The 27,958-nt window shown below is 49.5% G+C and overlaps 1 protein-coding gene across 2 annotated transcripts in view; it reads left to right on the top strand.

Annotated features, from left to right (window-relative positions):
* Positions 1 to 333: 333 nt before the first annotated feature.
* Positions 334 to 27,958, top strand: part of GTPBP1 (GTP binding protein 1) — a 34,402-nt gene continuing 6,777 nt past the window's right edge. The window contains exons 1-13 of one of the 2 annotated variants that reach the window (XM_057740651.1): positions 334 to 3,834; positions 6,451 to 6,562; positions 12,457 to 12,637; positions 13,247 to 13,595; positions 16,651 to 16,774; positions 17,623 to 17,737; positions 19,771 to 19,915; positions 20,030 to 20,212; positions 20,955 to 21,090; positions 21,720 to 21,898; positions 23,195 to 23,395; positions 25,973 to 26,168; positions 27,594 to 27,806. In XM_057740651.1, the coding sequence (XP_057596634.1) occupies positions 3,643 to 3,834; positions 6,451 to 6,562; positions 12,457 to 12,637; positions 13,247 to 13,595; positions 16,651 to 16,774; positions 17,623 to 17,737; positions 19,771 to 19,915; positions 20,030 to 20,212; positions 20,955 to 21,090; positions 21,720 to 21,898; positions 23,195 to 23,395; positions 25,973 to 26,168; positions 27,594 to 27,806 (2,326 nt within the window). In that variant the 5' untranslated portion in view covers positions 334 to 3,642. Of the gene's footprint in view, positions 3,835 to 6,450; positions 6,563 to 12,456; positions 12,638 to 13,246; positions 13,596 to 16,650; positions 16,775 to 17,622; positions 17,738 to 19,770; positions 19,916 to 20,029; positions 20,213 to 20,954; positions 21,091 to 21,719; positions 21,899 to 23,194; positions 23,396 to 24,274; positions 25,946 to 25,972; positions 26,169 to 27,593; positions 27,807 to 27,958 lie in introns of those variants that run through there. The other variant, XM_057740652.1, reaches the window with a different exon arrangement.

Below are 27,958 nucleotides of genomic sequence, written 5' to 3'. Positions count from 1 at the left end.
CTCTTTGTTTAGTGGGCCCGACCGCCCTCACTTTCCAGGAGCTCTGAGGGTAAGTGCCTCGCCGGGAGTCACGTTTCAAGTGGAATTAGAGTCCTGTTTCAGTTCCTTGTTATCGACTTCGGCTTGCTAGTCTGTCTTTCGGGTTCCCTTCTGGTCTCCGGGTGGCGGCCATAGAGCTTTCTTCTAAGTTTTCTCAAGGCTTATCTAAGTGCATTGTGTGTGTCAGGAAGATGAACTCAATCCCACATGGATTCCCCTGCCCCCCTCCCCCTTTTTTAATACTAAAAGACATGTGGAAGGCATCAGCAAACATTCATCCACTTTAATTGCTGTCGTTTAGAATTTTTGTTTAGAAAGTTGGAAAAACAATAAAAAGAGATCACAGTTCACTCATGTCTGTAATCCTGCTTCGACACAGCTTAACACTGTTAAAACACAATTCAACTGAGTTAACTTGAAGATCTAATTGGTTTTATTAAACAACTCATGAATCGGACAGCATCCCATCTAGTAAATAGGCGCTCCTAGGAGTTGTGCAAAATGGAATGTTTTTAATAGAAGAAAGTGGATTGTATCAGGGAAGGTCACGTTCCCTTATAGGAAGCAAGGGGTCTTATCAGGCAGACTACCTCACTGGTGTTGGTCAGGAAATTCCAGAGTGATTGGTTTAAGATTCTACTGATAGAGGCTGAAACTGCAATTAGGTTAGGTATTAAATCTTGGTGGGTATCAACACAAGTGACTCCATTTAGGGCTTCTTTTTAACAATACCATTACACTAAACACAGAATTATCACTTAACACACTTGCTTGTGTGCTTACTACGTGGTTGGGAGTCATCTGCCCTCAACCAGACAACTTTTGAATTATCTTAAATTTTAATTTGTAAGCCACCTGAGCATTAGTTATATTTTCTTAAAATTCATAATTGAGGCTTGCAAACATTGTTCTAAGTGCTTTATGTACATTAACTCATTTACTGCTAACTATCCTGTTACTTTTTTTTTGAGGTGACAGCTGAAGCACAGAGAGGTTAATTAACTTGCTTGAGGTCCCATAGCTAGTAAGTAGTGGACCTAGTGTTTGAACCTAGGTTCTAACCTGTCTTCAGAAAGAGGATCTAAAGATGTAAGGAATTCCCTCTCTAAAATGTAATTTCAGGTTTCTCTATTCAACTCAAGAAGCACCTTCTCTGAGAATATTTTTTTTCTGGGTAAAGCCCTATAGTGAGAAGGGCATGTTTTTTAGCTTACCATCAGGTACATTCTGAACTTGAACTCTTTATGGAAGAGCCAGCTGGTAAGATTCTAAATGTCAGTATTCTAGAGTATAATGCCATAATATTTGGCTCTTCTACCAAATTGAGATTTTAATATTTTGGTCTACCTCATGGAGGCATATATAGGATGGTGGTGAGCAATTTCTCCAGGAAGGAAAAAAAAAATTGAAAAACTATTATCAAGACCTTTGCAGTTGGATGACTTCTTGTCCCAGATTCCCAGCTGTTTGTACAGATAAGATTTGATTGTAGTTGCAAATAGGAACAAGAAGTTGCCTCTTAACTCTATAGTAGATCCCTGAAACTGAAGGCTCTTTGGAACCCTGCCTCTTGCTCACTAAAGCTGGTGTTCCAGACGCCTAAATCTGGGTATTGTCGACTTAAAATGCACAACGTGAGACTTGTGAGTTAAGTTTTATTTGGGGCAAAATTAGGACTGCAGCCCGGAAGACAGCTCTGAGAAACTGTTCCAAAGAGGCAGGGGGGGAAGCTCAGTATATATGTGATTCTGGTGAAAGGGGAAAACATGCAATCAAGCATATATTGTTTACAGAAGGTTACTGCTAATCACGAGCAGTCGTCACCATGAAGGATTTTAGTTTTTTTTTCTAGGTATGAGGAGATACAAGAATTGGGCCCATAGGTGATGAGCCATTGTGTAGCCAACTTATTCTCAAGTGGTTCAGGGAAGGGGAAAGTTCTTTGTACTACTGCTGTAACTTTTCTGTTACACCAAATAAAAGGAAAAAAGACAAAGAAAGAGTGAATGGAAACTCTGAGGTAGTGGAGAATGAGAGGAGGACCAGGCAGTGCAACATCAAACATATGGACCAAAGGCTTTAATATATCTAAGGGGAGGACATTTAATGATGTGCAGTGTTGCAAAGAGAGCAGAGGATCAAGACTGAGAAAAAGGTGTTAAAATTATTTTCTATATTTTTAATGCTGTGCAGTGTTGCAAAGAGATGAAAGAACATCAGGACTGAGAAAAAGGTGTTAAAATTATTTTCTGTATTGTTAATAATGACAGCATCTTTATAGATATGCAGTACAAGGGAAAATAAATCAGCTATTCCATTCACACACACACACACACACAAAAGGAGTTGGGCCCATCAAGTTGGCTCCTGAAAATATCTAACTATGTAACAACCTGTTCTGCCAGTTTTTCACAGAGCATACAGTGCCTCATTTCAGCTCCACCCTGATCACCTTTCAGGGGGCGGTGACAGTCAGCAGCTGCAGCAGCACAGGATTTAATCTTTGTAGAGGTAGATGGCAAATGCCAATGAGGAATGCCTATTGTAGTTGACAGTATGTTATCTTCTCAAATGGCTACTCGTTCTTGCTTGCTGCCTGGGACGAGTGGCCATGGCCAACATTGTTAGAGTTTGACTAATTCCTTATTTCATCAAGTATTTTGGAAGAGGAATTCAAGACAGTAAAACTTGTGTTAATAGTGTTTTGGGTTGGGGTGTGCCGCAGCTGATGACCCTGGAAGACTCATCCATAGGAAACTACCTTAAGAGTCTCTAGATCCCGGCCTTACAGATCACAAATGTGGTGAGGTACTTTTGGCTTCTCTTTGAGCTGGTGGCCTCATTTTGGTCGTGTAATTGCTCTCCTGGCAGAGGCAATGAATGGGGAATTCTCCCTAAGGTCAGCGTTTATTTAACTGCCGCGCTCTGGCTGCTATAGTATTCCAGGCATCGATCCTAGTATTAAAATTGCCTGGAGGTTGCCAGCACGGCAAAAATCGGTCTTCAGTGACGGCCCGGAGTTATTGAGTTGAGTGGGAGGCGCCTCACGCAGTTTACTATCTCCGTGGGCGGTGGCCCGAGGCGCGGGACTTATCCGAAGACTGGATTGGGCCTTCCCCCTGTCTATCACTGAGGCTCTCCGCCCCCGACTGTCTCGCAGCAAGCTGAGCATCGCCTCTGAAAACGAGGAGAGTAATGGGCGGTGAAGGTAAACGTTGTGTGTATTTCTCTCCTCACTGGATGGCTGCTGTGTCCGTCGTGCTCCGCTCTGCTCCCATTGGCGGGAAGGCTCCTGGCAGGTAGTGTAGACACGGTGCTGCCCCCTCCCAAGCTACGATCAAGGCGCGTGACGTTTCAGACATTTGTTGTTGGGCTTTGGGTCTCATTAATTATTCATTAGGTGCTTGAAACAGCTGCAGCGATTGGCGGCTGAGAGGCCCGGTCGATTGTTTCTTAGCTAGAGATACGTGTCACCCTCTGCGCGGCTGGAGAAGTTTCGCATAAATTATTCTGATAAGGTTCGAGGCGGGGCTGCGCATAGATTAGGCAAATGAGCTGAGAAGGGAGGGGAGGCCGGCTACGAATTAGCCTAAGTTATTAAAGATGGCGGCGGAGCGGAGTCGCTCCCCGGTGGACTCGCCGGTCCCGGCCTCTATGTTCGCCCCGGAGCCCAGCTCTCCGGGGGCGGCCAGGGCCGCGGCGGTTGCCGCCCGGCTCCACGGCGGCTTCGACTCGGACTGCAGCGAAGACGGCGAGGCGCTCAACGGCGAACCGGAGCTGGACCTCACCAGCAAGGTAGGCCCGGGCGCCGGCGACGGCGCTGAGGGGACCGGGCGCTGAGGGGGACCGGGCTGTGGGGCCGAGCCGTCTCCGGGGCGACGGCGGGGGCGGGAGGGGCCGAGCCCGCCCACCTGTAAGTGCGGGACGCGCGGCGGGCTCCCGGGCGAGGGGCGGCTCCGGCGGCCCGCCGCACCGCCATCCTTCCCCGGCGGCGTCCACCCGGCCTCCCGCCGTCCCGCTCCCGCCGAGATCACAACCCCTCGGCTCCGCCACGTGGAACGCGGGCGCCCGACGCCGGCAGCTCCCCGCGCAGTGGCCGTCCCCACGCGGTGCATCCTCCCCCGAGATCGAGAGCGGCTCTCTCCGTGGGCTGTCCACGGCAGCCGAGGGTCGGAGGTGGCTTGGGCAGGGCGCGGGAGGATCGGGTAGTCCGAGGGGGAGCAGGGAGGCAGCTGCGGCTCTTCCCGGTGCCGAGAAAGGAAACGTTAAGTAGTCGCTGAGTCCGGGAGAAGGATGTCTGAAGATTGTCTGCTTTACCAACCCCCCCAAAACAAAAGTGAAAGATGGGCATGACCCATCATTTCGCCATTCTGGGAGTGGGACCTTATCCTGTATGACTGAAATAATGAAGGATGTTTTCGGTCGTGTCTTCTGAGCTCTTGTGAAGGTGGGCAGGGTTTAAGCGCTCACCTTCTGCTTGGCTTTGGAGGGGGGAATAAAAAATTAAGTATTATTTAGGACTGGTGTTTCGAAGGTGCCTATTATCGCTAAAGGAAACAATGCCAAGTTGGGAATCAGACAGGGCTGGGTTCCCTTTCCTGCCCAGCCAGTTAAAAAGGCTCTGTGACCTTGGGAAAGTTTCTTAACCTCTCAGTTCTCCAGCTGCATCATCTTTTTAGTACACATGTGTTGTAAAAATGAGAAATGTATGTAAGAAACCTACTATACTGCCGGTTACCATGCTACTAAGTAAATGTGATAATTCCCTGTGCAGATTAAATAGCAGCTGATGCAAGATAGAACACCGATACCACCTCCTACCTGTTGTTGAATACTTACAATAGAGAAGTTTGAGTTTTGAAAACATTTGTGACTTTTTAGTCTGTGGTGGCAAAATTACATGAAACTTGGTCCAAACTGGAGAGAACTTTACCTTGCAACTAACTACTCTGTCCCTCTAGTTTCTACTGAACACTTAGAAGCCAGAGCTCCACCTTATCACAGTGGTCCTGTCTGGTGCCGCTAATGCCATAATGAGGCTGGCCAGGTTCAGAGAGAGGATGGTCAGGGGAAATGTGTGAGGCAATGGGACACTGCAAAAGACCCAGCACCCAGGTTCAAAGTACAAGCTCTGATGAGTTCACTCAGGAAGTTGTAAGAGATGTACTTGACTCAGCAGCAGATGAGCTAGATGTCAATTGATGACCAAGGTGCTGAAGAAGCCTGAAAACAGTGGGAAATTGCAGGGTAGAATTGTAAAGAGAGTAATACCTTTATTTCCTGACCAACTTATTTAATATTCCAGGACAGGGAAGTGTTGCTTCATCACGTAGCTGGGGAAGTCCTTCTCACTATTTGAGAAGGTATATGTAGATTAATATTGGTGATATTGAGAAGAAAAACTGATGTGAAGGGAGAGAAGAAGTGGGTTGAATAGATTCCTGAGAAGAAGATTAGAAGCTATAAGTTTATATACTTGTTACAATTAAATGTAGGGACAGACATAAGGCTCCGAAAGCTTCCAAAGGGAGAAACAATTAGTGAACTGTGGTGGCTAGTTTCATCCAGGAAGATTTTTCTGGGATGATTGGGTGAAGAAAACTGTAATTACCACTTATTGAGCTGTGGACTGGTTGCTTTATGTTATCTTATTTGTGGCCTTAGGATGTAGGTAGTAGTATCTCCATTTTGTAGATTAAAAACCCGAGACTCAGAGGTTAAGTTCTTTGTCCAAGGTCACACATAAGTGGTTAGAGAATGGGATCTCACATGCCTGTTGGTAAATGGCCTCCTCAAATAAGTGGTTGATATTTTAATGTTAATGGCTGAAATTTGCACAATGACGGTGCTAATACCCATCTTAAAGGTAATGGTGTTTTGTTGATGAAAACAAGTCTTGCAGCAGTTTTTACTGCTGCTTCCTAAATAATCAAGATGGCCAAGGCAAGACGGAACAGAATTCTTATGTTATTACGGGAACCGTTGGCCTTGGATGGAGAGCATGGCAGTATGTGAGATCTCTGTCCTGTGAGTTGCAAGTGGCAGGTAGAAGACTTTGGCATGTAGGTATAAAGCATTGTTCATTAATTTCTATCTACAGTGCCAGATTCTCAATCATTGTGGGTCCTGCCCCTCCCATTAAGCAGCAGGAGGCAGGCTGCTCACACCCTCTTTTCTGTGGGTTGTGGTTCAGACACACACATTTTAGTACTTCATATAACTCAACTCTCATAAGGCCTTGGGCTCAAAGGCTATTTAAGGAGAGGCAGAGAGGGCATGAGAGGGCTGCGTAGTTATTTAGATCAGGGTGCTGTGGGGTTCAGTCAGAGTCTTTGGTCAGGCTATTGATCTGCCTTGACTGTGGTGCTCTTCTAGTAAGTGTGGTCCTAAGGCTGTTGGTTTCTCTTCTAGCTGGTTCTAGTGAGCCCTACATCAGAGCAGTATGACAGCCTACTTCGGCAAATGTGGGAGAGGATGGACGAGGGATGCGGAGAGACCATATATGTCATTGGGCAGGGATCAGGTGAGCATAGTTTTCCTTTCACTTTATTAAAAAAAAATATTTAGAGCACATTTTCCCTCTTTTATCAACTTTTCCTATTCATGTGTCTCAGTTGCAGTGATTCTTTAGTGTCTGCAGAACTGTTTGGGAGAACATAAAAGTACCAAGTGATAATGTTAATTCCCACCTTAGTGGTCATAATATGCTTGATTTTAAAGATTCACTTTCCAAGCGGTTTTACAGATGCTGCTTTTCTACCTCCAGTACTCTACATTTGTATAAGGGGAGATGAAGCACAAAGCAAGGAAACTTCTTGTTAGAGGTAATAGAGTAAGTCCCGGTTAGGTCTAGAATGAAGCCTTCCCTAGGCAGCTCTAGGTCTCTCCCCTCCAAGCCCGATTTACAGATCCCATTGCTACTTATTGCCTGCTTAGCAGAGAACCCCTGTGATACTTCCTGATGTCAGCAAGAAAAGGACATCCAGAATTCCTCTCTTCAGCAAGGCTGCTTTGCCCTGGACCACACTGACCATTCAGTGGGGTTAGCTGTGATAATAGAGGTCCTCTTTTCTCCCTGTGAGATCCATCAGACATGTAGACTTGTTGCCATTCTGGAAGGGACTTGTTAATGTCCTCCAAGCCCCTTATTCCATTGTAATGGGGCCCATTGTTTTAGAGGAAGACAGCCCCCATGACAGAATCTCAGATTATATCCTGGGCTTTTTTCCCCCCTGGACATTCTTAGTTTATATCCTCAATGCAAAGCCCACTTACTCTTCTCTTCATTAAGACATTATCTTTGCTGCGGTGGCAGCTGGACTTGTTTTAACAATTATGAATTTAGCCTGTACCAGATCTTGTCTCTGTCATCCTTGCAGGAAGCATAAGTAGGCCTCGTTGCATCTTTAAAGGACTAGTTCTCTTTGCTGAATATAGGTTTTGTAAAGGCAGGTAATAGTTGTTTTGTAGTTTGAGTCTAAGAGGGAGGAAATCTCAAAATCAGTCTTGAACTATTTGACAAGTATCCATTAAGTATCTTCTGTGGTCTTGATACTGTTGCAAAGCACTTTTGGATACTTAAAATCTGGTCTCTGTCCCAGCAAGGAAAGATGGCATATACATAGTTAACCTCAGTGGAAAACAGTATTTGAAAATGCTGCAAGAATGACACAAGGAAGAAGGGTTTGATCTCCAAATACTGCTCTGCATTCCTTTGAAATGTTTCTCATATCTATCCTTTCCTTTCTGTTTTTACTGCCACCTCCCCAGTTTTGGGTCTTATCACCTTAAAGAAGACATGGTCAGAGAGATAGGCAAACCAAGAGGTGCATGTCAAGAAAGAGAGGGAGTTGGCCAGTATTGTCAAGTATTACAGAGACAGCAGGGAGAGTCAGGTTTAGAAAAAGCCATTCCATTTGGTGACAAGGGGATCATTGGTAGCCTTTTGAAAGCTTTTGTGTCAGGTACACATCTGGCCTGCTCTAATAGGATGAACCATTCAAAGATCACTTCAAGCTTATAGAACTGAAGAAACTACATCTAGATCAATTCTGACAAGTGTTGGGACTATTCTTTGAAGACCCAAGCCCCCACTCTTCGCTTATTCTTTAATGTGGACTCTTAGTGAACTTTACCATACCTTAGTGGCTCACAGTTAATTAATCCTTCCATGGCAAAGCATAAGAAGATGTCAGACATTCATTAACACCTGTCTTACACCCAAGCATTATCTTTGCATCTACCAATTGGATGCTTTTAGATTCATAGTGACTCCTTCCTGCAGGAATTCTTTAGAATCAGAAAGAGATTGTAACTAGTTAAACAAGTTGAACATCAAGCAGAAGACTAAACCAGAGGCAAGGCCCCCAAGTCAGTTTCATCACTGACTTCCTGTGTGTACTTGGTGTTTCCCCTCTGTTTATCGCTTTCTTCATCTGTAAATTCGGGCTAATGGTACCACCCCCACCCCCACCCCAAGAGAGATTTTGTATGGATAAATTAGACTTAAAAAAAATTCTAAGCAGGGTGGAGGAATGTGCTCTTTCAGTATACATTCTTAAGTTAAGGTTGATATTTTAAAAGGAGGCAATGTGACCTAGTAGTTAGTTCAGGATCTGGAACCTGGCAGGTCTGAGTTTGCCTACTGGTTCTTTTTCTTATCTTAAAATGGGGATAATAGTAGAATCTAGCCCTTGGTGTCATGGTGAAGACTAACACTTGGCATATAGGAAGTACTATGTAAATGTTAGCTGGTATTAGTAGTTACAGTAGTAATTTTTTAAGGGTTCCAGATTATAGTCGATTTACCATGAGATTTCTTTCAAAAACAACCTTGTTCATTCCTCAAATATTAAATCATGACTTTCTAAGAATGAGGTACTGCACGAAAAGTTTAGGGTACATGGGAGGAGTGTTACATCTTTGTGGGAGGGTCAGAAAAGGCTTAAAAGTCTTTCCAGAGGAGGAGGTGCCCCTTCAGGGAATTTTAAAGGATGAGTAGGAGTTTTTTAGGTGAGTGGAGGCAGTAGTGAGTGAGCAGAGAAAGCCACAAGCACAAAGACGTGGAGGCATTGGTGATTGTGCAGTATGTGGTGAACCAGAAATGATTTAGTAAAGTGGGAGTGTAGAATGTGAGCTTGAGAGTCAGAATGGGACACTGGACAGGTAGTCAGGGCCCAGATCTGAGGGTCTTTGAAATGCCATACCAAGGTGTTTAGACTTTTATCCTAAAAGTTTGGGGAGCCTTTGCAGCATGTTGTGAGGAGAGTACATATAGGAAAGGTAAGTCGGTGGCAGGACCAAAATCTGATTAGGTTTCTGCATGGCTGAATATGTAGCCTTTAGTAATTGGACCTCTGGGCTTTTCTCCTTGGCCTTTGTTTCCACTCCTACAGAGTGAGGAGTACAGGGCATGCTGGAGAAGGGTACTGTGACTGGGGGCATTTTCTGGGAGCCCTGGATGGATGAGGTGACACTGGTGATTGCTCCCTTGGTGTGGGATAGGACCTGAAAGCATTGCAGAAGCAGGAAAGGTTGGATAGAATTTGGGGGTCCGGCAAGAATGGCAGGGCTAGCCAGCCTTCTCTTAGGGACACTTCCAAGTCCTTCTCTAACCCAGAAGATTTCCAGAACTCAGTTGGCCGTGCATTTAGAAACTCCTTGAGGGACTTCCCTGGCAGTCCAGTGGTTAAGACTCCGTGCTTCCAATGCAGGGGGCATGGGTTCGACCCCTGGTCAGGGGAACTAAGATCCTGCATGCTGTGCCGCACAGCCAAAAAAAAAAAAGAAAGGGAAAAGAAACTCCTTGGCCCAGCTGCTCCCTCTTTGTTCATTTGTCTTGCATTTTATAAACATTTGAGGACTTGGTATAGGAAAGGCACCCCTCATGGAGCATCCAGGAATAAGATATGGTTTGAGATATGGTCCTTGTCCTTGAGATGTTTGTATACAGCAGGGAAAGACACTCCTCTAAAACACTATTTCATGGTAAATTTCATAAGAGAGCAGAATGGGTAGGATTTTGGCAAGTGGAGATATGCCGATTAGCTTTCAAGGATAGGAAATACACGAACAAAGGTATAGAGCTGGAAAAGTGCAGAGAACATGAGCGGATGGTGACTGGGCCACCTGCACTGGAACAAAGCTTAGAAGGGAGAGATGGGGGAAGGGGGTGGAATACATGGTAGGAGCCTCTAAGGAATTGGAACTGAACACTGCTGGGCCTGGGGAACCCTTCCAAGGCTTTGACTCGGAAGTGACGATGTCAGAGCTGTGCATTGTTTAGGAACTTGAGCTTGTGTGTCTATGCAGGATGGGTTGGAGGAAACAGATTGGATTTGCTAAGACCAGTTAGGGATCTCTTGTGGTGATTCAGGTAGAATAAGGGCATTAGATTGGCAAAAAAGGAGAGCAGGCACAGGGAAAGGGGCAGGACTGGAGTGATGAGTGTTAGGCTTGGGTGACTGGAAGGGTAGTGGTGTCATCAGAAATAGGGAAAGCAAGAGGAGGAGCTGGTTTGGCACTAAGAGGAGCCCTCGCCAGAGGAAGAGGCTCTAGGTTTGGAATCAGAAGACCCAAGCTCACACAGCCCCTCTGCTCTCTCCCAGCTCTGAGACCTCTGGGTTCTCTTTATCCCACTATTAAATGGGAACAGTAATGCCTAACTCATGGGGTTGCAGGAAGGACTAAAATACTTTATTAATGGCGTTAGTTTTTGTGCTGTTGTTTAAAACGGGAGTGGATGGAGCTCTGGGAAGAGTGACTAGAAATGAGTGTTTTCATAGTTTTCAAAAAATGACAGTTGAAGCCATAGAATGAGGTGGCCAAGGGCAATGTTTCAAGGGTAGGGAAGAGGGCCACTGACTGACCACTGAAAAAGACTGGCATTTGGGGACAGGAGCAGGAGTAGCCAGCAGAGGAGACAGAAGGAGGGTGGTGAATCAGAAGAGTTCAGGTTATAGGCAAAGAGGGTGGGAGTGAAGTGCTTCAGCAAACAAGGGGACAGGGGCCAGCAGTGTTGACTCTGCATGGGTCAAGGAAAGGGCATTGGATGAGTGGGCAGAAGGCCATTGATGACTTGAAAGCCAGTTTTTTTCCAGAATCATCAGATCAGTGAGTAGGTGGTGAGGAAATACAGTCAACAGGTGTCGATTACTCTGGAGATGCTTGGAGGAGTTGGTAGCTCAGTAGATGAGTGAGGCAAGGGCCGAGGGGTTGGGTCTCCTTTAGTTTGGGAACGACTTGAGCTTATTTGTAAAGGGAGAAGGGGAAGGGGCTGAAAGAGGTGCTGCAGGGTCTATGGAGGCAGAAAAAAAAAGAGGTTTGGCATGTGCTGGGGGATGAGCCCTGGGAAGGAGCAGGGGTGCTCTCAGGGAGACAGAGTGGAGGAAAAGCTAAAGCAGCTACTGTGGGAATTAAACATGACACCACGTGGAAAGCACCTGACTGGGATTGTCATAAAGTAAGCACTCAATAAATTATTGGTTGATTGGTCTGTCCTTCCTCATCCTAAGATCAGACTCATTTTTTCCAGCCATTGCTGGACATTTCACCTGAGCCACCTCCGTTAAAAATCTATCCCTAAAATCATTCTTAAGTTCTCTCCCTATTTTCCTTCGTCTCTTGTCATTCTCTCTTGCCTGGATTATTAGTGTTACTTCCTAACTGGGCTCCCGTATCTGGTCTCTCACTTGCCAGCACACACTTTACACTGCTGCACAAGAGATCTTTCTGTCCCACAGCGATCTGATCCTGTTACTCCCCTGTGTAACCCCCAAGGCTTCCCCCCCGGTGCATATGTGTTTTGCTGCTATGTGACGTTTGTCTGCCTGTTTCCGCCTCTCATGTGGTCTCCCGCCACTTGACATCCTGCTCCCCAACACGCTGAGCTGCTTGCTGGTCCCTGAATGTGCCATGATCCGCTGTGCTCCGTGCTTTGCTCTGCTGCCTGGGACATCTTTCCTCCCTTCTCTGCAGGCCCATTTTTCATGTTCGGAGACCCAGCTTGGAGTCAGCGCCCTGCAAAGCTGTCCTCAGCTTCCCCAGGCAATGCTGGTTGCTCATGCTTTACATTCTCTTTGTACAGTTCTATAGTATAGTACTCAAGCTGTATTGCAATTAATTAATTTCCTGTCTCTCCCACTGGGCTGTGAGCTTGCTAAGGGCACCTGTATTCCCAGTACCCAGCATGAGACTTGGCATAAAACCTAGGAGAGTCTCAGTGATTACTGTTGAATGAATTGATGAATGCCCTGCTTAATGGGGAAGCTCTATTATTTATTAACTCTAAATGTGCCTAAGTTTTCCAAGTATTGGGTAGAGAGAGCCATGTTCTTCAGTGCCCAGGGTGGGGCCTTGGTTAGGGGTGGTTGACTGGTTGGCTTGGTGGCAGGCTGACGTCTGGGCTCTTGTCACCAGATGGGACTGAGTACGGGCTGAGCGAAGCTGACATGGAGGCCTCCTATGCCACAGTGAAGAGCATGGCAGAACAAATAGAGGCCGATGTCATCCTCCTCCGGGAACGTCAAGAAGCTGGGGGCCGTGTGCGCGATTACCTGGTCCGGAAACGAGTAGGAGACAATGACTTCCTGGAAGTCAGGTGAGGAGGCCTGAAAACAGTTCCAGGTCCCCTACAGCATGCCCTTGTGTCCAGGGCTTCACAGAGAATGGTGATTGAGCCTTTGACCCCTGGCATGTCACTTCACCCTTTCGCTTCCTGAGGCATTGAAAGAGTGTCCAGAGACATTGATAGCTCCATTCGCTGTTTGTGTACTTCCTCGTCCCTAAATATTTCCATTTGGAAAGAGTGGGAGAGAGGCCAGCCGTGTGTTCTGTGGCCATTTTGTGGGGTGCATTTGCTTTCCCATCAGCCTGGGAGGCTGGAAACCGGGAGGCTAGTAAACCATGGACAAGAGCATGTTGTGCCTCTCCTGGCTTTAGGGCTTCTGTCTGGCAGCTTTGGGGAAGCTAGTGGAAGCTAAGGGAGGTTAAGGGAGAAAGCCAGTGTGGTGGGAGCTCTGTTCCTCCTGAATAACTTCCTACTCCCTGGACACAGCTCCAGGAGCTTCCCAGCGTGCTCTTCCGTGAATAGAAAGAGCGGAGAGCTGGGGAGGCTCGGGGTGAGCCGCTCCTTATGGATCGAGTTGCTGGGGTTCACTTCACTCACCCACCAACTCTCACACCAATGTATGGGTTCGTGTATACGCAGGGTAGCGGTAGTGGGCAACGTGGATGCCGGCAAAAGCACGCTTCTGGGGGTCCTGACACACGGGGAGCTGGACAATGGCCGAGGCTTTGCCCGCCAGAAACTCTTCCGCCACAAACATGAGATTGAATCTGGTCGCACCAGCAGTGTGGGCAACGACATTCTGGGCTTTGACAGTGAAGGCAATGTGGTGAACAAGCCAGACAGCCACGGTGGCAGCCTGGAGTGGACAAAGATCTGTGAGAAGTCCACTAAGGTGATCACCTTCATCGACTTGGCTGGCCACGAGAAGTACCTGAAGACCACTGTCTTTGGCATGACCGGCCATCTGCCTGACTTCTGCATGCTCATGGTAAGTGAGGTGCTGCTGAGCAGAGGCGGCCCCACCTGGGTTCCCGGGGTGTGGTGATATGCAAGTGTTTGATATTGTTCTGAGACAGGGGCCTTTTGGTTTAGGGCTTTGAAATAGGATAAGGATGACAAGTTTTGCTAGGGTACCCAGTCTTCTCAAGGGGTGTACCTTGATCTTTCTGCTAGGTTAGGCTGGGAAGAGATCCTCTAAGTAGAAACCAAGGTGCCTATTTGTAGACATCTCTTATTTTTCAGAGAGGCGTAGAGGAGGGTTTCTCCTGGGGTGTTTCTTACTACCTTCCGAAGTGTTTCCTCCTGGGGTTGGGCTACTCTGAGATGATACCAGGCAGCACCCTCAGAGATGGGGCGGCCCGGGGAAGCAATGGAGGAGTGTGCAGATAGCCATCGAGGGGCCTGAGAGGGGCCTCTTCGGAGCCTGGAACCACTGTCAGCCAGTCCCACGGCTACTTGCTGAGAGGCTTCTGGGTGCCTGTCACTGTGCCCAGGCCTGAAGACAGAGCCGTGAGCAGGCTGGCCTGAGCTCCCATAGAGCTTGCAGTCTAGTGGGAATAGATTTCTAAGGAACTCAACGTGTAGGTGAACTGAAAAGGGAATGAAACAGAGGCTTCCAGGCTGGATCGTGTTTCGAAGCTCACATTTGGTCTTTTTGATCTTGCTGGCCAGAGAGGAGGAGTCTGTGAGGCCCACAGCCTTGGTCAGAACTTCCCAGCTTTCACAGAGCGTGCGGGCGAGCAGGCTTTCCTTTGGCAAATCCTTCTCAAAGCCCTTCCCCATTTCCTGGTTCCTCCAGCTGCCTGTGTTAATAAGTGTAGTAAATGCAAGCATCTGTTCAGAGCAAACTTGATCAAGTTGCCCCACAAACACAGGTTTCAGGCAAATTCTCCCCAGACAGGCGAGCGAAGAGAAGCAGCGTGTGTGCGTGAGTGCTCGTGTCGGCTCCCTGCCCAGGGTTCTTGGGATCTCAGTGTGGTTTCATCTCCCACATCTTTGAACATTGCAAGGGGCCCTTACTGACCTTGACTGGCTAAGGAAAGCTGCTCTACAAGAAGGGGTTTCAAAGGAAGAGCCATTGGGTGTATCTGGGCGCAGCTGTTAGGTTGAAATTAAGAAGGGTTTAGAAATCAGTTTAAAATGAGTGTTTTTCTAACTGAGCTACAGTGATCAAGGTCAATTAATGGACATATCTTCACCCCAGATGCAATGTTATGTATTATCTGACTTGTAGGCCATGAGCTAGATACTAAAAATTTCTGTAGAAAACAATGAACTATTTCACTATTGTTCCATGGCAATCAATTTCCAGGAAAACAAGCAAACAAACAAAAACTTTGAAAATATAGAGACAACAGAGAGAGCGCTTTCTCTTATCCCACTTGGGAAGAGCAAAAGCAAGTCTGGGTTGGTTAGGAAAGGTAGCTGGAGGAAATAGGAACAATTACGAGGGATATAGTGGAGGTGTCTTGGTGTAGGCAAAGGGAACATGCGTGGGACAATGTGTGTCGGTGGGGTGGTAGCTCACTTGGGAACCGCAATGATCAAATGAGAGCATCGCTTGAAACCATTCTGGAATGTATAAAGCCCTTTATAATAAATATGTCATGGCAATTTTCATTTTATTTTGTTTTGGTAGGTAATACATTCATATGGTACAAAAATTAAAAGGTATCAAAGGACTTACAGGGAAAATTCTCTCTTCTGCCTGTATTCAGTTTCCTCCAGAGATGACCAGTACTTCCAGTTTCTTAAGTATCCTCTAGAGATATTTTGCAATCATACCAGCATATGTGTGTATGTTCTCTCCCTCCAGTTTCAGATATTCAGACAAGTTGAAAGAATAGTACAGTGAATACCTTAAGCCCACCACTCAGATTCAACGGTGATTAACAATTTGCCATACTTGTCTGTACATGTGATAGATGCATATGTGGGGTTTCTCTCTCTCTCTCTCTCTCTCTCTCTCTGTGGTTTTTGTTTTCTTTTTGTTTGTTTTTGGTTTTTTGGTTGGTTTTTGGCTGACTCATTTGAAAGTAGGTTATATTATAGACATTGTGACTCTTCACCCCCCAATACTTCAGCGCACAGCTCCTAAAGTACTTTAGCACACTGTCTCCTACTGTTATTGCAACCAAGAAGATGAACAAGAGTTCCCTAATATCATACAATATCTACTCTAAAAGTGTTTATGTTATCTCAGATGTTCCCCCAAATGTCTTACAGCTGCTTTTTTCAAAGAGTGATCCAGTCGTCACTCTCTGTGGTAGCATGCTGTGTACCACCTTGCCTTTCCCCTTAAAACATATCTTAGAGATCACCCCGTATCAGTTAAGATAAGAGTTTCCTCTTTTTTTTATATGACACATTTGTGCATGTGCTCTAATTTATTTAACCAGACTTTATGATGATATTTTAAAACATTTGTTGTCATAGGAAGGAATGGTAACAGTAGTAACAGCAGTACCTAATTCGTGCTAGTTGCGTGCTGGACCTTTGACATATGTTTGGTCAAGTGACCCTCTAAAGTGAATATTATTATCCCCCATTTTATAGATGGGGTAAGTGGGGGCAGGGATGTTAAGCTGAATCCACTTTGATGACTCTAGACAGTTGTTTTTCCAGACTGAGTTTGTCTTTTTTACTGTTTCCAAGTCTCCTCAGATTTTTTTTTTTTTTTTTTTTTTTAAATTTTTGGCCACACCACGCGGCATGCAGGATCTTAGTTCCCCAGTCAGGGACTGAATCCATGCCCCCTGCAGTGGAAGCATGGAGTCTTAACCACTGGACCACCAGGGAAGTCCCTCTTCAGAGTTTGATAGTCCACATTGTTAAATTGGAGGTTAAAGCAATCTGTGCCCAGCTCAGCTTTCATCTACAGCCATTTTGTTTCTGACCTGAGACTTGTGCCCTCTGTGTCCTGTTCTGATGGTGGCCTCAGAGATGGGAGTTCTCTCTTACCTCAGCCTTCTTTGAGCCCCTGTGCCCACCCAGCAGCAATCTCTGCCTCCCTTGTCCTGACGGTTCTTTCTGTGTCGGGGCAGGTGGGCAGCAATGCTGGCATCGTGGGGATGACCAAGGAGCACCTGGGCTTGGCATTGGCACTCAATGTACCTGTCTTTGTGGTGGTCACCAAGATTGACATGTGTCCTGCCAACATCCTGCAAGGTAAGTGAAGCCAACAGCCAGCAGCAGTCTCTCTGTTTGGGGCAGTCACGCACTGTGGCTCCTGGGTGATCTGCTGCCCAGAATCTTCTGCTTCCTTGTACTGTGCTTAGACCTTGGCCTGAAAGTACATCAATGCAGAATCTTCTGCTTTCTCCCTGTTTGGCTCTTGGTCTGAGCACAGCTTAGAGTTATCTCCTGCTCATTGTTCCTTCTGGTTACAAATGCAGGATCCTTGAAATCCCTAATCTGGTATCTCTTTTCAGATGGTTCCAGGCAGAAGGGGTTGGGTTTTACCATCTAAGCTGGAGACATTCGGGCAGAGAGTCTGATTACCTTTTACCACCAAAGGCTTCAAAACAAGGTTGCAAGACTAGGCTTTCATGCATCTCTCCCCCATTGCTAAAAATGGTGGAAGAGAAGAGGAGACGTATCCTTTTGGAGGGTCTCATAAGGGCTTCTGCAGGTGTATTAGTGTCCTAGAGATCCTTTTATCAGATGAGTTTTTTTTCCAGGGAGCAGAACATTCTAGGAACAATATTGTGTTTCTGGTGGACCCCCAAGTCACTTGCTTATAGGATGCGGGTCTTCTAGAGACTCTGGAGAAACCTGACAGATTGCAGACTCGTAACCTTAGCAGACAGTCCCCATCTGTACTGTCCTTCTACTCCAGCAAGCACTTACCCGCCAGTTTTGATCCTCCTTTTGCTTCTCCAGGCATTATGGCGTCTAACACTGTCCATCTGTCTGTCTCCCGCTTGCATCAGTAATGAGTAGACCTGTCTTGCCCTGGAAGCCTGGCCAAAGAGAAGGCTGTGTCCCCCTAATTTTGTTCCATTTCACCCTGTAAGAAACCCTGAAGCTGTTACAGCGCTTGCTGAAGTCGCCGGGCTGCCGCAAGATCCCTGTGTTGGTGCAGAGCAAGGATGATGTGATTGTTACAGCCTCCAACTTCAGCTCTGAGAGGTAATGGGTAGGGAGCACTCACTTCTTCTTTTATTTATTTTTTAAAAATATTTATTTGTTTATTTATTTATCTGGCTGCAGCAGGTGTTAGTTGTGGCACACAGGATCTTCATTGTGGCATGTGAGATCTTTTAGTTGTGGCAGGCGAACTCTCAGTTGTGGCTTGTGGGATCTAGTTCCCTGACCAGGAATTGAACCTGGGCCCTCTGCATTGGGAGTGTGAAGTCTTAGCACTGGACCACCAGGGAAGTCCTGGGAGTACTCACCTCTGCGCAGGCACAGAGATTGGTTAAAATAGGAGATTCTGCCCTCAGCGGTGTTGCTCAGGGGCTGTATCAGGTGACCCAGATTCTGAGTGCTGGCCTCACTGAGGTTGGAACCCCAGCTGAGACTTGTGTCCTTATCTGTGAAATGGGAATAATATTAGCTTCTTCATAGGGCTCTTATAAGTGTTGGAAATGATGTATCTAAAGAACTTAGTACTGTGCCTGGCTGCTGTGTGAAAGATATAGCCATTTTTAGAACTGTTATTAATTTTTTTATGCTATTCTTTCTCAAAAGCTCTCTAATCACAGGGTCAGTTTTGGCATTTACTCATTAACGTGTCTTTTGATTCCATAGATTTTTTTCTTTGGTTGTGCCATGTGGCTTGTAGGATGTTAGTTCCCTGACCAGGGATTGAACCCCAGCCCTCAGCAGTGAAAGCACCAAATCCTAACCACTGGACCGCTAGGGAATTCCCTGATTCCATAAACATTTGTTGGATGTTTGTTTTGTGCTGGGCTTTTCATCTAGGTGTTGAGGAGTCAGAGTTGACTTGGGCCTGGTACTTGTTCTCAAAGTGGTCAGCTCTTATGCACACACACACACACACACACACACACACACACACACACACACGCACACGCACGCACGCACGCGCGCGCGCATGCACGGGTGCTTGCGTGCAATAGAATATTACTCAGCCATAAAAAAGAATGAAATAATGCCATTTGCAGCAACATGGATGGACCTAGAGATTATCATACTAAGCAAAGTAAGTCAGAAAGAAAAAGACAAATAGCATATGATATCACTTATATGTGGAATCTAAAATACAATACAAATCAACATATCTATGAAGCATAAACAGACTCACAGACGTAAAGAATAGACTTGTGGTTGCCAAGGGGGAGGGGGAGTAGGGGAGGAAAGGAATGGGAGTTTGGGATTAGCAGAGGCAAGCTATCACATATAGGATGGATAAGCAACAAGGTCCTTTTATAGAGCACAGGGAACTATATTCAACATCCTGTCACCAACCATAATGGAAAAGAATATGAAAAAGAATATATATGTGTGTATAACTGAGTCATTTTGCTGTACAGCAGAAATTTACACAACATTGTAAATCAACTATACTTGAATAAAATTTACAAAAAAAAAAAAAGTTCTTGGAAAACTTAGAGGGAATCAAGGGTGCCCATCTGGGAAGGATTACCTGGAAGAGGCGGCATTGGAAATGGGCTGTGAAGGCTCAGAGGATTTGATAGTTGGATAAGAAGGAAGGCATTCAGGCAGGAGGATCAGAGTGAACAAGTACATGGGTACCAAAAAGTACCAAGCTTTTAGCAGAAGGGAGGATTCTCTGGTCAGGCTAGAATATAGGAATTTGAGAGAAATAAACTGGCAGAGGTGTTGGGAGGAGGGATTCTGGCTGTCTTCTCTGCAGTGAAAAGTTGGTTAAGGATTTAAGGGTGTGTCTGCTTTAGGGAATAAAAGGCAGTCATGAGTGCTTGAAATAGGGCAGTGGTAGCAAGACAGGAGGGGACAGATTTCAGAGACAAAACGGAATAAGAGGAGAAGGCCTCAGGGCAGGTTAGGACAGGAGTAGGTGGGCTTGGCAGAGGGCCTGGGAGGCCAGTGCAGGGGTGGTGGGACCCTTAGCAGCAGCAGGCCTGCTCAGGAGCCCGCTTGCTGCTCCTCCCCTATCAGGCAGGAGCTCGCCACCTGAGCGCCTTTCTTCCTCTCTCTCCACACACTCTCCACCTTAGGATGTGCCCGATATTCCAAATCTCCAACGTTACAGGCGAGAACCTAGATCTGCTGAAGATGTTCCTCAACCTCCTCTCCCCTCGCACCAGTTACCGGGAGGAAGAGCCTGCTGAGTTTCAGATTGACGACACCTACTCTGTCCCGGTGAGTGGGTTCTGGTGGAGTGAACAAGGGGGAGGCTGAGTGGTGCTTCCTCCAGGGTTGTGGGGGCAAGTCTGTGGTGCAGATGGACTTACTGGGCTAGGGTCTTCTCTGCAGGGTGTGGGAACAGTGGTGTCGGGGACTACACTGAGGGGCCTGATCAAGCTGAACGACACATTGCTGCTGGGCCCAGATCCCTTGGGAAACTTCCTGTCCATTGCTGTCAAATCCATCCATCGCAAGCGCATGCCTGTCAAGGAGGTGCGGGGGGGCCAGACAGCCTCCTTCGCACTGAAGAAGGTGAGTGTTGATAAAACCAAAAACTCCCCTCGGACTCGTGTTATGCTAGACTCTAGGTCATCTCCAGTCCTCACAGCCACTCTGCAAGGCAGGGGTTACTGACCTCACTTTTACAGATGAGGAAACTGAGGCTCAAGAGAGCCTGAGTGACTTGCCCAGCATTCAGAGAGCACACCGCAACTGGAACCCAGGCCTGCCAGCCTCCTGAGCACTGTTCCTCCACCTGGTACCCTGAGCTCAGTGGTGAGGTCAGCTGAGAGCCTTCCTGCTGTGCAGGGGGTTCTTCTACATGGGGCTGTTGAGTCCATGCCAGACCTCTTGCCGTTCAACTTTCAGTGCCCTGGGGATTGGGGTCAGTGCTAGCTCCTGGACCACCCACCTTTCCACCAACCAAATTACCCAGCAAAGCCGGATGTTCTTTCTACTTCCCAGCAGTCAGATCATGCTTGCTCTGTTTCTCCCACTTGAGTGCTCGCCTTTGTCCTCTCGCCTCCCACTTAATTCCAACCCATCTTGCAAGTCCTGGCTAAAATGTCACTTTCTGTATGAAGTCTTTCCTGACCCCTCAATAGCAGTGTTGAGGCTTCCCACGCAGCACTTAAAGAAGGCCTATGGTCCAGCACATTGAGAGGTCAAGGCCAAGTTGGGGTGGTCCCAGAAGGACTCCTGGTCCTCCTTGACCAGGGGCTGAAGCCAGAAGGCATTATTGTCCCTGAGGTCTGGGATTCCCTCTCTCTTTCAGATCAAGCGCTCATCCATCCGGAAGGGCATGGTGATGGTTTCTCCACGCTTGAATCCCCAAGCATCCTGGGAGTTTGAGGCCGAGATCCTCGTCCTTCACCACCCCACCACCATTAGCCCGCGGTACCAGGCCATGGGTGGGTGTCTAAAGACACTGCCAGCTGACGCCCCCTGCTCTGGCTCCCCTACAGTGTGCTCCAGCAACCTAACCCCCAAAGTTTCAGCCGCAGCCAAGAGTCAGGCTGCTGTCCTGTTTAGTGATGCCATACCCTCTGTTCCACCCACAAACTGCGACTTGTGGTTTATTCATTCTTGCAAACACTAACCGAGTGCCGGCTCTGCCAGGCTCTGGAGACCCAGACCTGCCCTCAAGGACCTCACACTCGGTTGTTCAGCAGATGTCTGCCAAGCACTGCAGTGTGTTAGGTGGTGCTGCCAAGGTGCTGGGGACAAAGACAATATGGGCAAGGGCCCTGCCGTCAAGAAGCCTGCAGTCCAGAGAAGGCACGCGTGCAAACAGTGCCCTGTGTTCAGGAACTAGGACGGTGGGTCCAGGGACAAGCGGGGTCTAATCGGAGGGAAGAGCGGGAGAGTGTGAGGCAGGATCAATCCAAGAGTAGGCCTCCAGTTCGCTTAGCCTCACTCTGCCCACTGAGGTCTTCAGCCTGGCACAGCACAACATGTTTCCTGCTTTCACTCACTGCCCCCCCTGCCCTGAGGCCACTGGGCGGCTCAGGCCTCTCCTGACCTCCTGTTCCCTTGGCAGTGCACTGTGGGAGCATCAGGCAGACGGCCACCATCCTGAGCATGGACAAGGACTGTCTGCGCACTGGGGACAAGGCCACTGTGCACTTCCGCTTCATCAAGACCCCTGAGTACCTGCACATAGACCAGCGGCTGGTGTTCCGGGAAGGCCGCACCAAGGCTGTGGGCACCATCACTAAGGTATGGCCGGGCAGACCACCTTGCCTACCTGCAGGAGGTACCAAGGGCTGCTCCAGTTCTAGACTGTGAGCACAGCACGCTCTTCTTGAGAAGCCCTGTGAAATCTTACTAACTGCCAGGGGCAGAAGCACCAGTCCCTACCTTGGGAGAGCTGGAACAGCACTAGGTGTAGCCTTAGTGCCATCTTCTCTGCTTTCCTGAGAGGTGTCCCGAGACCTCCTGTCCTTCTGAGGTTTGGTAGTGACCACGGAGGAGAGAAGGTGGGGTTGAGGCATGGCAGTCCTTGGTAGGAAAGAGTGGTGGGAGAGTGTCCGGGCCTAGCCAGGGTCAGCCTCTGAGATGCTGGGCACAGGCTCCAGTGGTCTGGCTGGGGCAGTGCCCTTGCAGCAGTGGATCCAGTTGGAGTGAGTGCTGGACAGCAGTGGGGCATGAGTGTGAGCTCTTTGTGTCCTGGAGCCCACCTAATGCCCTCTGCAGTCTCCATCCACAGCCTTGAGTAGGAGCCCTTGACAGAGTGGTTTGACCCCTGCTCCATACAGCCTGTCTGAGATCTTAGAATCAGGCTTACTTTTCCTCCAGAATGGCCTTCCTTAGGCCCATCCACACAACCCTAGGGCTGCAGTGTATGTTGGGGAGTGCAGAGGATCATGTCCTTGAAGGCCCCCTTGCTTCGGACTGCCTGAGGGTCTGGCAGAAGCTGCCCACACATGCTGTAGTGCACTTGGCATACAGCTGGGCCTAGTCCCTGCTTTGTTTGAGATTGAACTTGGGCCGTAAGAGAAGGCTCTGAGTCAGTCCTTCCTGGGTGATAGCTCTTAAAATTTCTGATGGCCACACTCCAAATGTTTCCAGCTCCTGAGACACTCACTTGGTCTCTTTGGGAGGCCTGACATTAAAACTTGCCCCAGACTTTTGTTACAGGGGCTGCAGGAGATACAGTTGATGCTCTGGGCAGGCTGGACCCCAGCCTGGGAGCTGGGCTGAGTAGGAGATGGCTGAGGTTCGCAGATGGTCCGTGGGAAGAGCAGCTGTGGCAGGGAACAGGCTGGAACCCTTCTGGGCTGGGCTGAGGCAGATGAGACATCAGCCCCAGCGGGGGCAGCCCTGGTACGCTGAGTGGAGAGGACATCTCTCCACCCCGCTGCCCTGTCATTGCCCTCCTGGCACCCGCCTCGCCCAGGCCCAGCCAGGCCACGGAATGAGAGTCCCTGAGACCTCAGGGGTGGAGTGGGGGCAGCTGAGCCCAGGTCGCTGCCCGCAGCTCTGGTCTTATCCCCACCCTCTTGGCTCCTGCAGCTCCTCCAGACCACCAACAACTCCCCGATGAACTCCAAGCCCCAGCAGATTAAAATGCAATCGACGAAAAAGGGTCCCCTGCCCAAACGAGAAGAGGGAGGCCCCTCTGGAGGGCCGGCAGTAGGGGCACCCCCACCTGGAGATGAAGCTTGCTCCTTAGGGACTGCGCAGCCAGCTGCATCCAGCAGTCTCCAGCCACAGGTGAGTGTGCTTCCCAGGCCCTGACAGCCTCGGGCAGGTGGGGGGTGGGAGCGCAGCTGTGGAGGTGACTCCAGGGAAAAGGCAGGAAGCCTTCACCAGCCTGCCACGTCTTCCAGTTCCTAGATGGGTGTTTCCCACAACTCCAGGCCCGTAAGTGTGATCTAAGTGTGAGCTTTTTGTGTCTTAAGGCAGTGTGTTTCAAACTGAGATGTGGTGTACATAAAATCAATTTAATGGGTCCTGACGAGCATTTAGTTTTAATGAAATAGAATAGAAAAATGTCCGCGTTTCCCTGTCATAGTAAGAGTGAGCCTTGTTTGTGTGTGAGTGCAAGTCGTGTGTGCACTGCAGCCCCGAAGGTCTGAAAGACGCTGCCCTAGAGGGTCCTCCTGGGCCCCTTCCCTGATGTGACACTTCCTGAGGGGTAGGTGGCCTTGGGCCCTGTCAGTGTGGCTCTCACTCAGCACCTCCTGTCAGCTTGGTCCCCTGGAGTCCTCTCCTGGTGCCCCTCACATCTCTCCTTTCCAGAGTCTCTTCGTCCGACTCCTCTTTGGAGAAGGAAGCTTCTGCCTGGACCTGTCCTTTCTGCTCTCCCTCCCCATCGAGTCTTTCCTCTGACTCCTTCATTCCGTTTTTCATCCCCGCTGACAGCTGTTAGTTACTGCTTTCTCTGTGCTTCTCTGAATGGCTCCTCTCACACCATGATCACCTGTGACCCACCGCCTGGAGGAAGGCAGGGTGGGCACCGGCTCCATCTGGTGGAGGACATAGCAGCTGGTGGCTCGCTCATCTCCTGTCCCTGCTTCCCACTGCCCCTCTGCTCTCCTGTCCTCCTCCCCGTGGGCCACTGCTTCTCAAGCTCCTTCTTCTCTCTTTCAGCCCAAGCCCAGCAGCGGGGGCCGGCGACGGGGGGGCCAGCGTCACAAGGTGAAGTCCCAGGGGGCCTGCATGACTCCCGCCAGCGGCTGCTGAACCTCCCGGCCCACCTCCACCACCCAAGGGATCCTTGTGCTCTGGCCGTCACTCCACCAGACGGATCAGAGCTACTCTGACCGCCGCTCACCCTCCCCCAGGCCGCACCCGGAGCCTCATCATTCCCCCCACCCCCGTTTTCCAGGGGGGCTGTAATTTATAAGCTGAGGAAGGTGGCCAGACTTCCGGACGACTGACCATCTCCCACCCTCTTCCCTGCCTTCTTCCTCACACACACCTTTTTTGTACATCTGGGCCCTTAGTTTTTATTCTTTTTATTATATATCTCTCTCTCTAGTGTGTGTGTGGGTGTGGGTGTGTGTGGGTGTGTGTGTGGGTGTGTGGGTGTGTGCGAGGTGCAGGAGTGCGGCCAGTCAGGCCCCTGGCAGTCTTTCTCCATGCACCTCCGTGGCTGGCCACCAGCCTCCAGGAGCTAGCTGGCTGCCTGTCTGTCTGTCCGTTCGTGTGTCTCAGTGAGAACCTTTCGGGGCTGTCAGGAGCTGAAGCGCACCCTCCTTCCCTGTGCTCACTCTCCTCTGCGCCTGGAACCTGCCGTGGAGCCGCCTCAGGCTGAGGGGCATCCAGGTGGAAGTGTCTGCTGCTGCCAGAGCAGGCGGCCTCCTCGGGGACTTGGGGATCTTAGCAGAGTGGAGAGCGGTGGTTCCCCTTTTCTCTTTCTCCCTCTTGTTCCCCTTAAACCCTAAACAGGTAATGCCAGAAGCTCTCAAGCTGTAAGTGTAGATGCGTGGAGGGTGTTGGTGATTGGATTGTAGGACCCTCTTTGCCCTTCTGACCCTTGCCACTGACCTAAAGACCGCTGGTGGCTTTTCTTTCCCCTTGGAGACAATCCTTTGTTTGCTGGCTGGCTGGGGTGACTCCTTCTCTGCTGAGTCTGCCGAGCTGGAGGCTCTCGCCCCGCCCTGGGGACGCCTCCTGCTTGGACTTGGGCTCTGCTGCTTGTGGGGCCCCGGGGCCCTGGTGAGCGGGCCTCGATCTCCCTGTTCAGGGTCATGCTCAGCAGCACCTGCTGTTGGTGGGGGTGCCAGGTGTTCCTCTGAGCCAGGCCGGGACTGGAACCCTCCCTCCCCACCACCTCGCCCCAGCGTGGCTGCTGCAGGAGCACAACAGTGAAGGGCCCGAGCCCCAGACTTGGAAGCTCCATTTGGGGTACAGGGAGGGCAGGTAGGAGGTAGTAAAAAAAAAAAAAGATTCTTCCAGACCCAGCTCAGAGCATTAAACCCTCTGGAAGAATCATGGCCAGGGGTTAGGGTGGTGTTGCCCAGGCCAGAGATGGCAACATGGGCTCCGAGCCAGCCTGGTCTGAGCTGTGGACTGAAGCCCTCACTTTAGGGTGGACTAATGGGCAGAGGTATGTTCTTTCTCTAGCCTGGGACACCCAACTGGCTGGGGCCTTCCTCAGCCTCGCCATCCTTCCATCCCCAGGCCTTTGCCACTCCTCCTGCTTCCAGACTGCTGGCCCCCTCTCCTCTCCTCCCCTCCTTCTAACTATTCCTAGTTACCACTGACCTGTGGCCATGGACCGACCAGACCAGCACACAGAATAAAAATTTGTTCCAAGTTGACGGTGTCGTGTTCCCTGCCCAGCCCCTCCAGGTGGAGGTGCTGCCACGGGGAACTCCGTTGCTCTCTCTGCTCTGGAGCCCCCGGCTGCGGGCCGGGCCGGGGGGAGCCCAGCTTCTCCTGTCAGGCAGGCGTGGCTTCAAAACCCAGACTCCTCTGCCAGCTGTGACACAGGACAAGTTGCCGTCCTCTGAACCTGTTTCCTCATCCACAGCAAGAGGTAAATGCCTACATCAGGTTGTTGTGAGGATTCAGCGAGAGAATGTGTGTGAGGCCCCGATGTGCCCAGCATGTGGGAGGTACCCGGTGAATGGTCACCACACTGCTTACCACCCACGCTGGCTCCCAAGTCCATAGCAGAGGCCGCAAGCTTGGCGACAGGCTCAAAAGGAGACGTGTGACATGGACACGTCCTGCTGTGTAGCTGGGACTGTGCCAGGCACTTCCCTTCTCTTCTTTGATTGTTTGTAGCTACTGTCTATGAGGGAGGTGGCAGTAGTCACGTTTTGCTAGTTAAGGAAACTGGAGCTCAGGGGAGCAGTGCCCCCAGCCCCCAGCCATTCCAGGCGCCCGCTCCAGCATGTCCTCCGGCCTGTCCTGGTTCCTTTGGCTACTGGCTGTTTCCCTCTTGCTTTTTGACTCTGTTATGCTAACAGGGGCCGCTGCCAGCTGGTACCTTCATAACAGCAGTTCCAGTGTTGAGCAGCACCCCGTGCTCTCTGTCCCCGTGGTAGGTGCTATGGAATTTGTGTTTCCATAGGACTTGGCCATGGGGGCCCTTGGAACAGGCAGAAGCACATTCTGTTGGAACTCTCTTGTCCCTGTGAGCGTAACCACTTCCTTCACATTTTGAAGCCATGGCCTCCACCCTGGCCTCTGCCTTCAAACACTCAGGTCCGGACGTCTGACCTCTGGGGTCACCAGGCCCAAACCTGCTAGCCAGGGGGCTGACTACAGCATTTTATTGTCCTTAGCTGGGACAAAAGAGATCCCATAGGGGTTTCAGTCCTACCAACTATTTGGAACAAAACACCAGCCCTTTTGCTGGCTGAGGGGGAGTAAAGCTGTTAGTCCAGTCATCTCAAATGGCAAATCCCCACCCTTCTGTGGCGTAGCTGGCCTGTGTGACATCTTTAATTCATCCAGGCCCACTGTTGTGGCTCATCGGCCTCCCCAGCGCGGAGTGAGGGCACAGGAATGTGCTGTGGTGCACAGGAAGCGCAGGTGTGACTGGGTCATGGGACAGACCATAGAGAAGACAGTGTGAGAGCTGTGCCGTGAGCGGCTCTTCTAAGGTTTGAATGTGTACAGACAGGCCCCAGAGGGCACGAGCAGAGGCCCTGAGCCCTGACACTATGTGGTAGGTTCCAGGGACGTGTTTACTAATGCCACTCAGGAATGCCACCTTTGTTGAAAAATGGTGCTAAATGCAGTGCAAGTTGTTGAGTGAAGTAGGTGGTGATGAAGCGAGTAGTTGCTGAGGGGTGAACCGTAGGACTAGCTTTTTCCTGTGCAGAGAGCTGAGGGGTTGAGTAACTGGCCCAAAGCCTCGGGCCTGGCTTTGTATTCCACCCAGTACCCTCTCCTATAGCAGTTTATCCCACAACTCCTCCCTACTGACCTGTTCCTGCCTTTATTTTCTCAGCTGTGATGGGGCCCGTCCCTGGGCCAGGTGCCATGGTCAGGATGAGAGGCGTGTGTTCAGAGTCCAGTCGGGGAACCACCCTTGGCCCTTGGAGCTGCTCATTGGAGGCACTGAATCTGGGGAGATATTTGCAGGGAAGGGCCAGGACCTGCTCCCCGGAACTGGAAAGATTCTGGCTCTTCAGGGGACCCACCTCGTCCCATCCCAACACAGGTACAAGGGACAAGGGTCTAATTCCCATGGAGGGGGACTGCGGTGCTGATGGCGGATGAGCTCAGGAGCAAAGTGGGTGACTTCTGCCTCTGCTCCAGTGGCACTGAGAGACGTAGGACAAGCCTCCTGCTTCATAGTGGGACATCAGTGAT

Source organism: Hippopotamus amphibius, chromosome 7 (genome assembly GCF_030028045.1).
Source record: "Hippopotamus amphibius kiboko isolate mHipAmp2 chromosome 7, mHipAmp2.hap2, whole genome shotgun sequence".
Taxonomy (NCBI): Eukaryota; Metazoa; Chordata; class Mammalia; order Artiodactyla; family Hippopotamidae; genus Hippopotamus; species Hippopotamus amphibius.
Note: the sequence above shows the minus strand (reverse complement) of the source record. Positions and strands in the feature narration are given on the sequence as shown.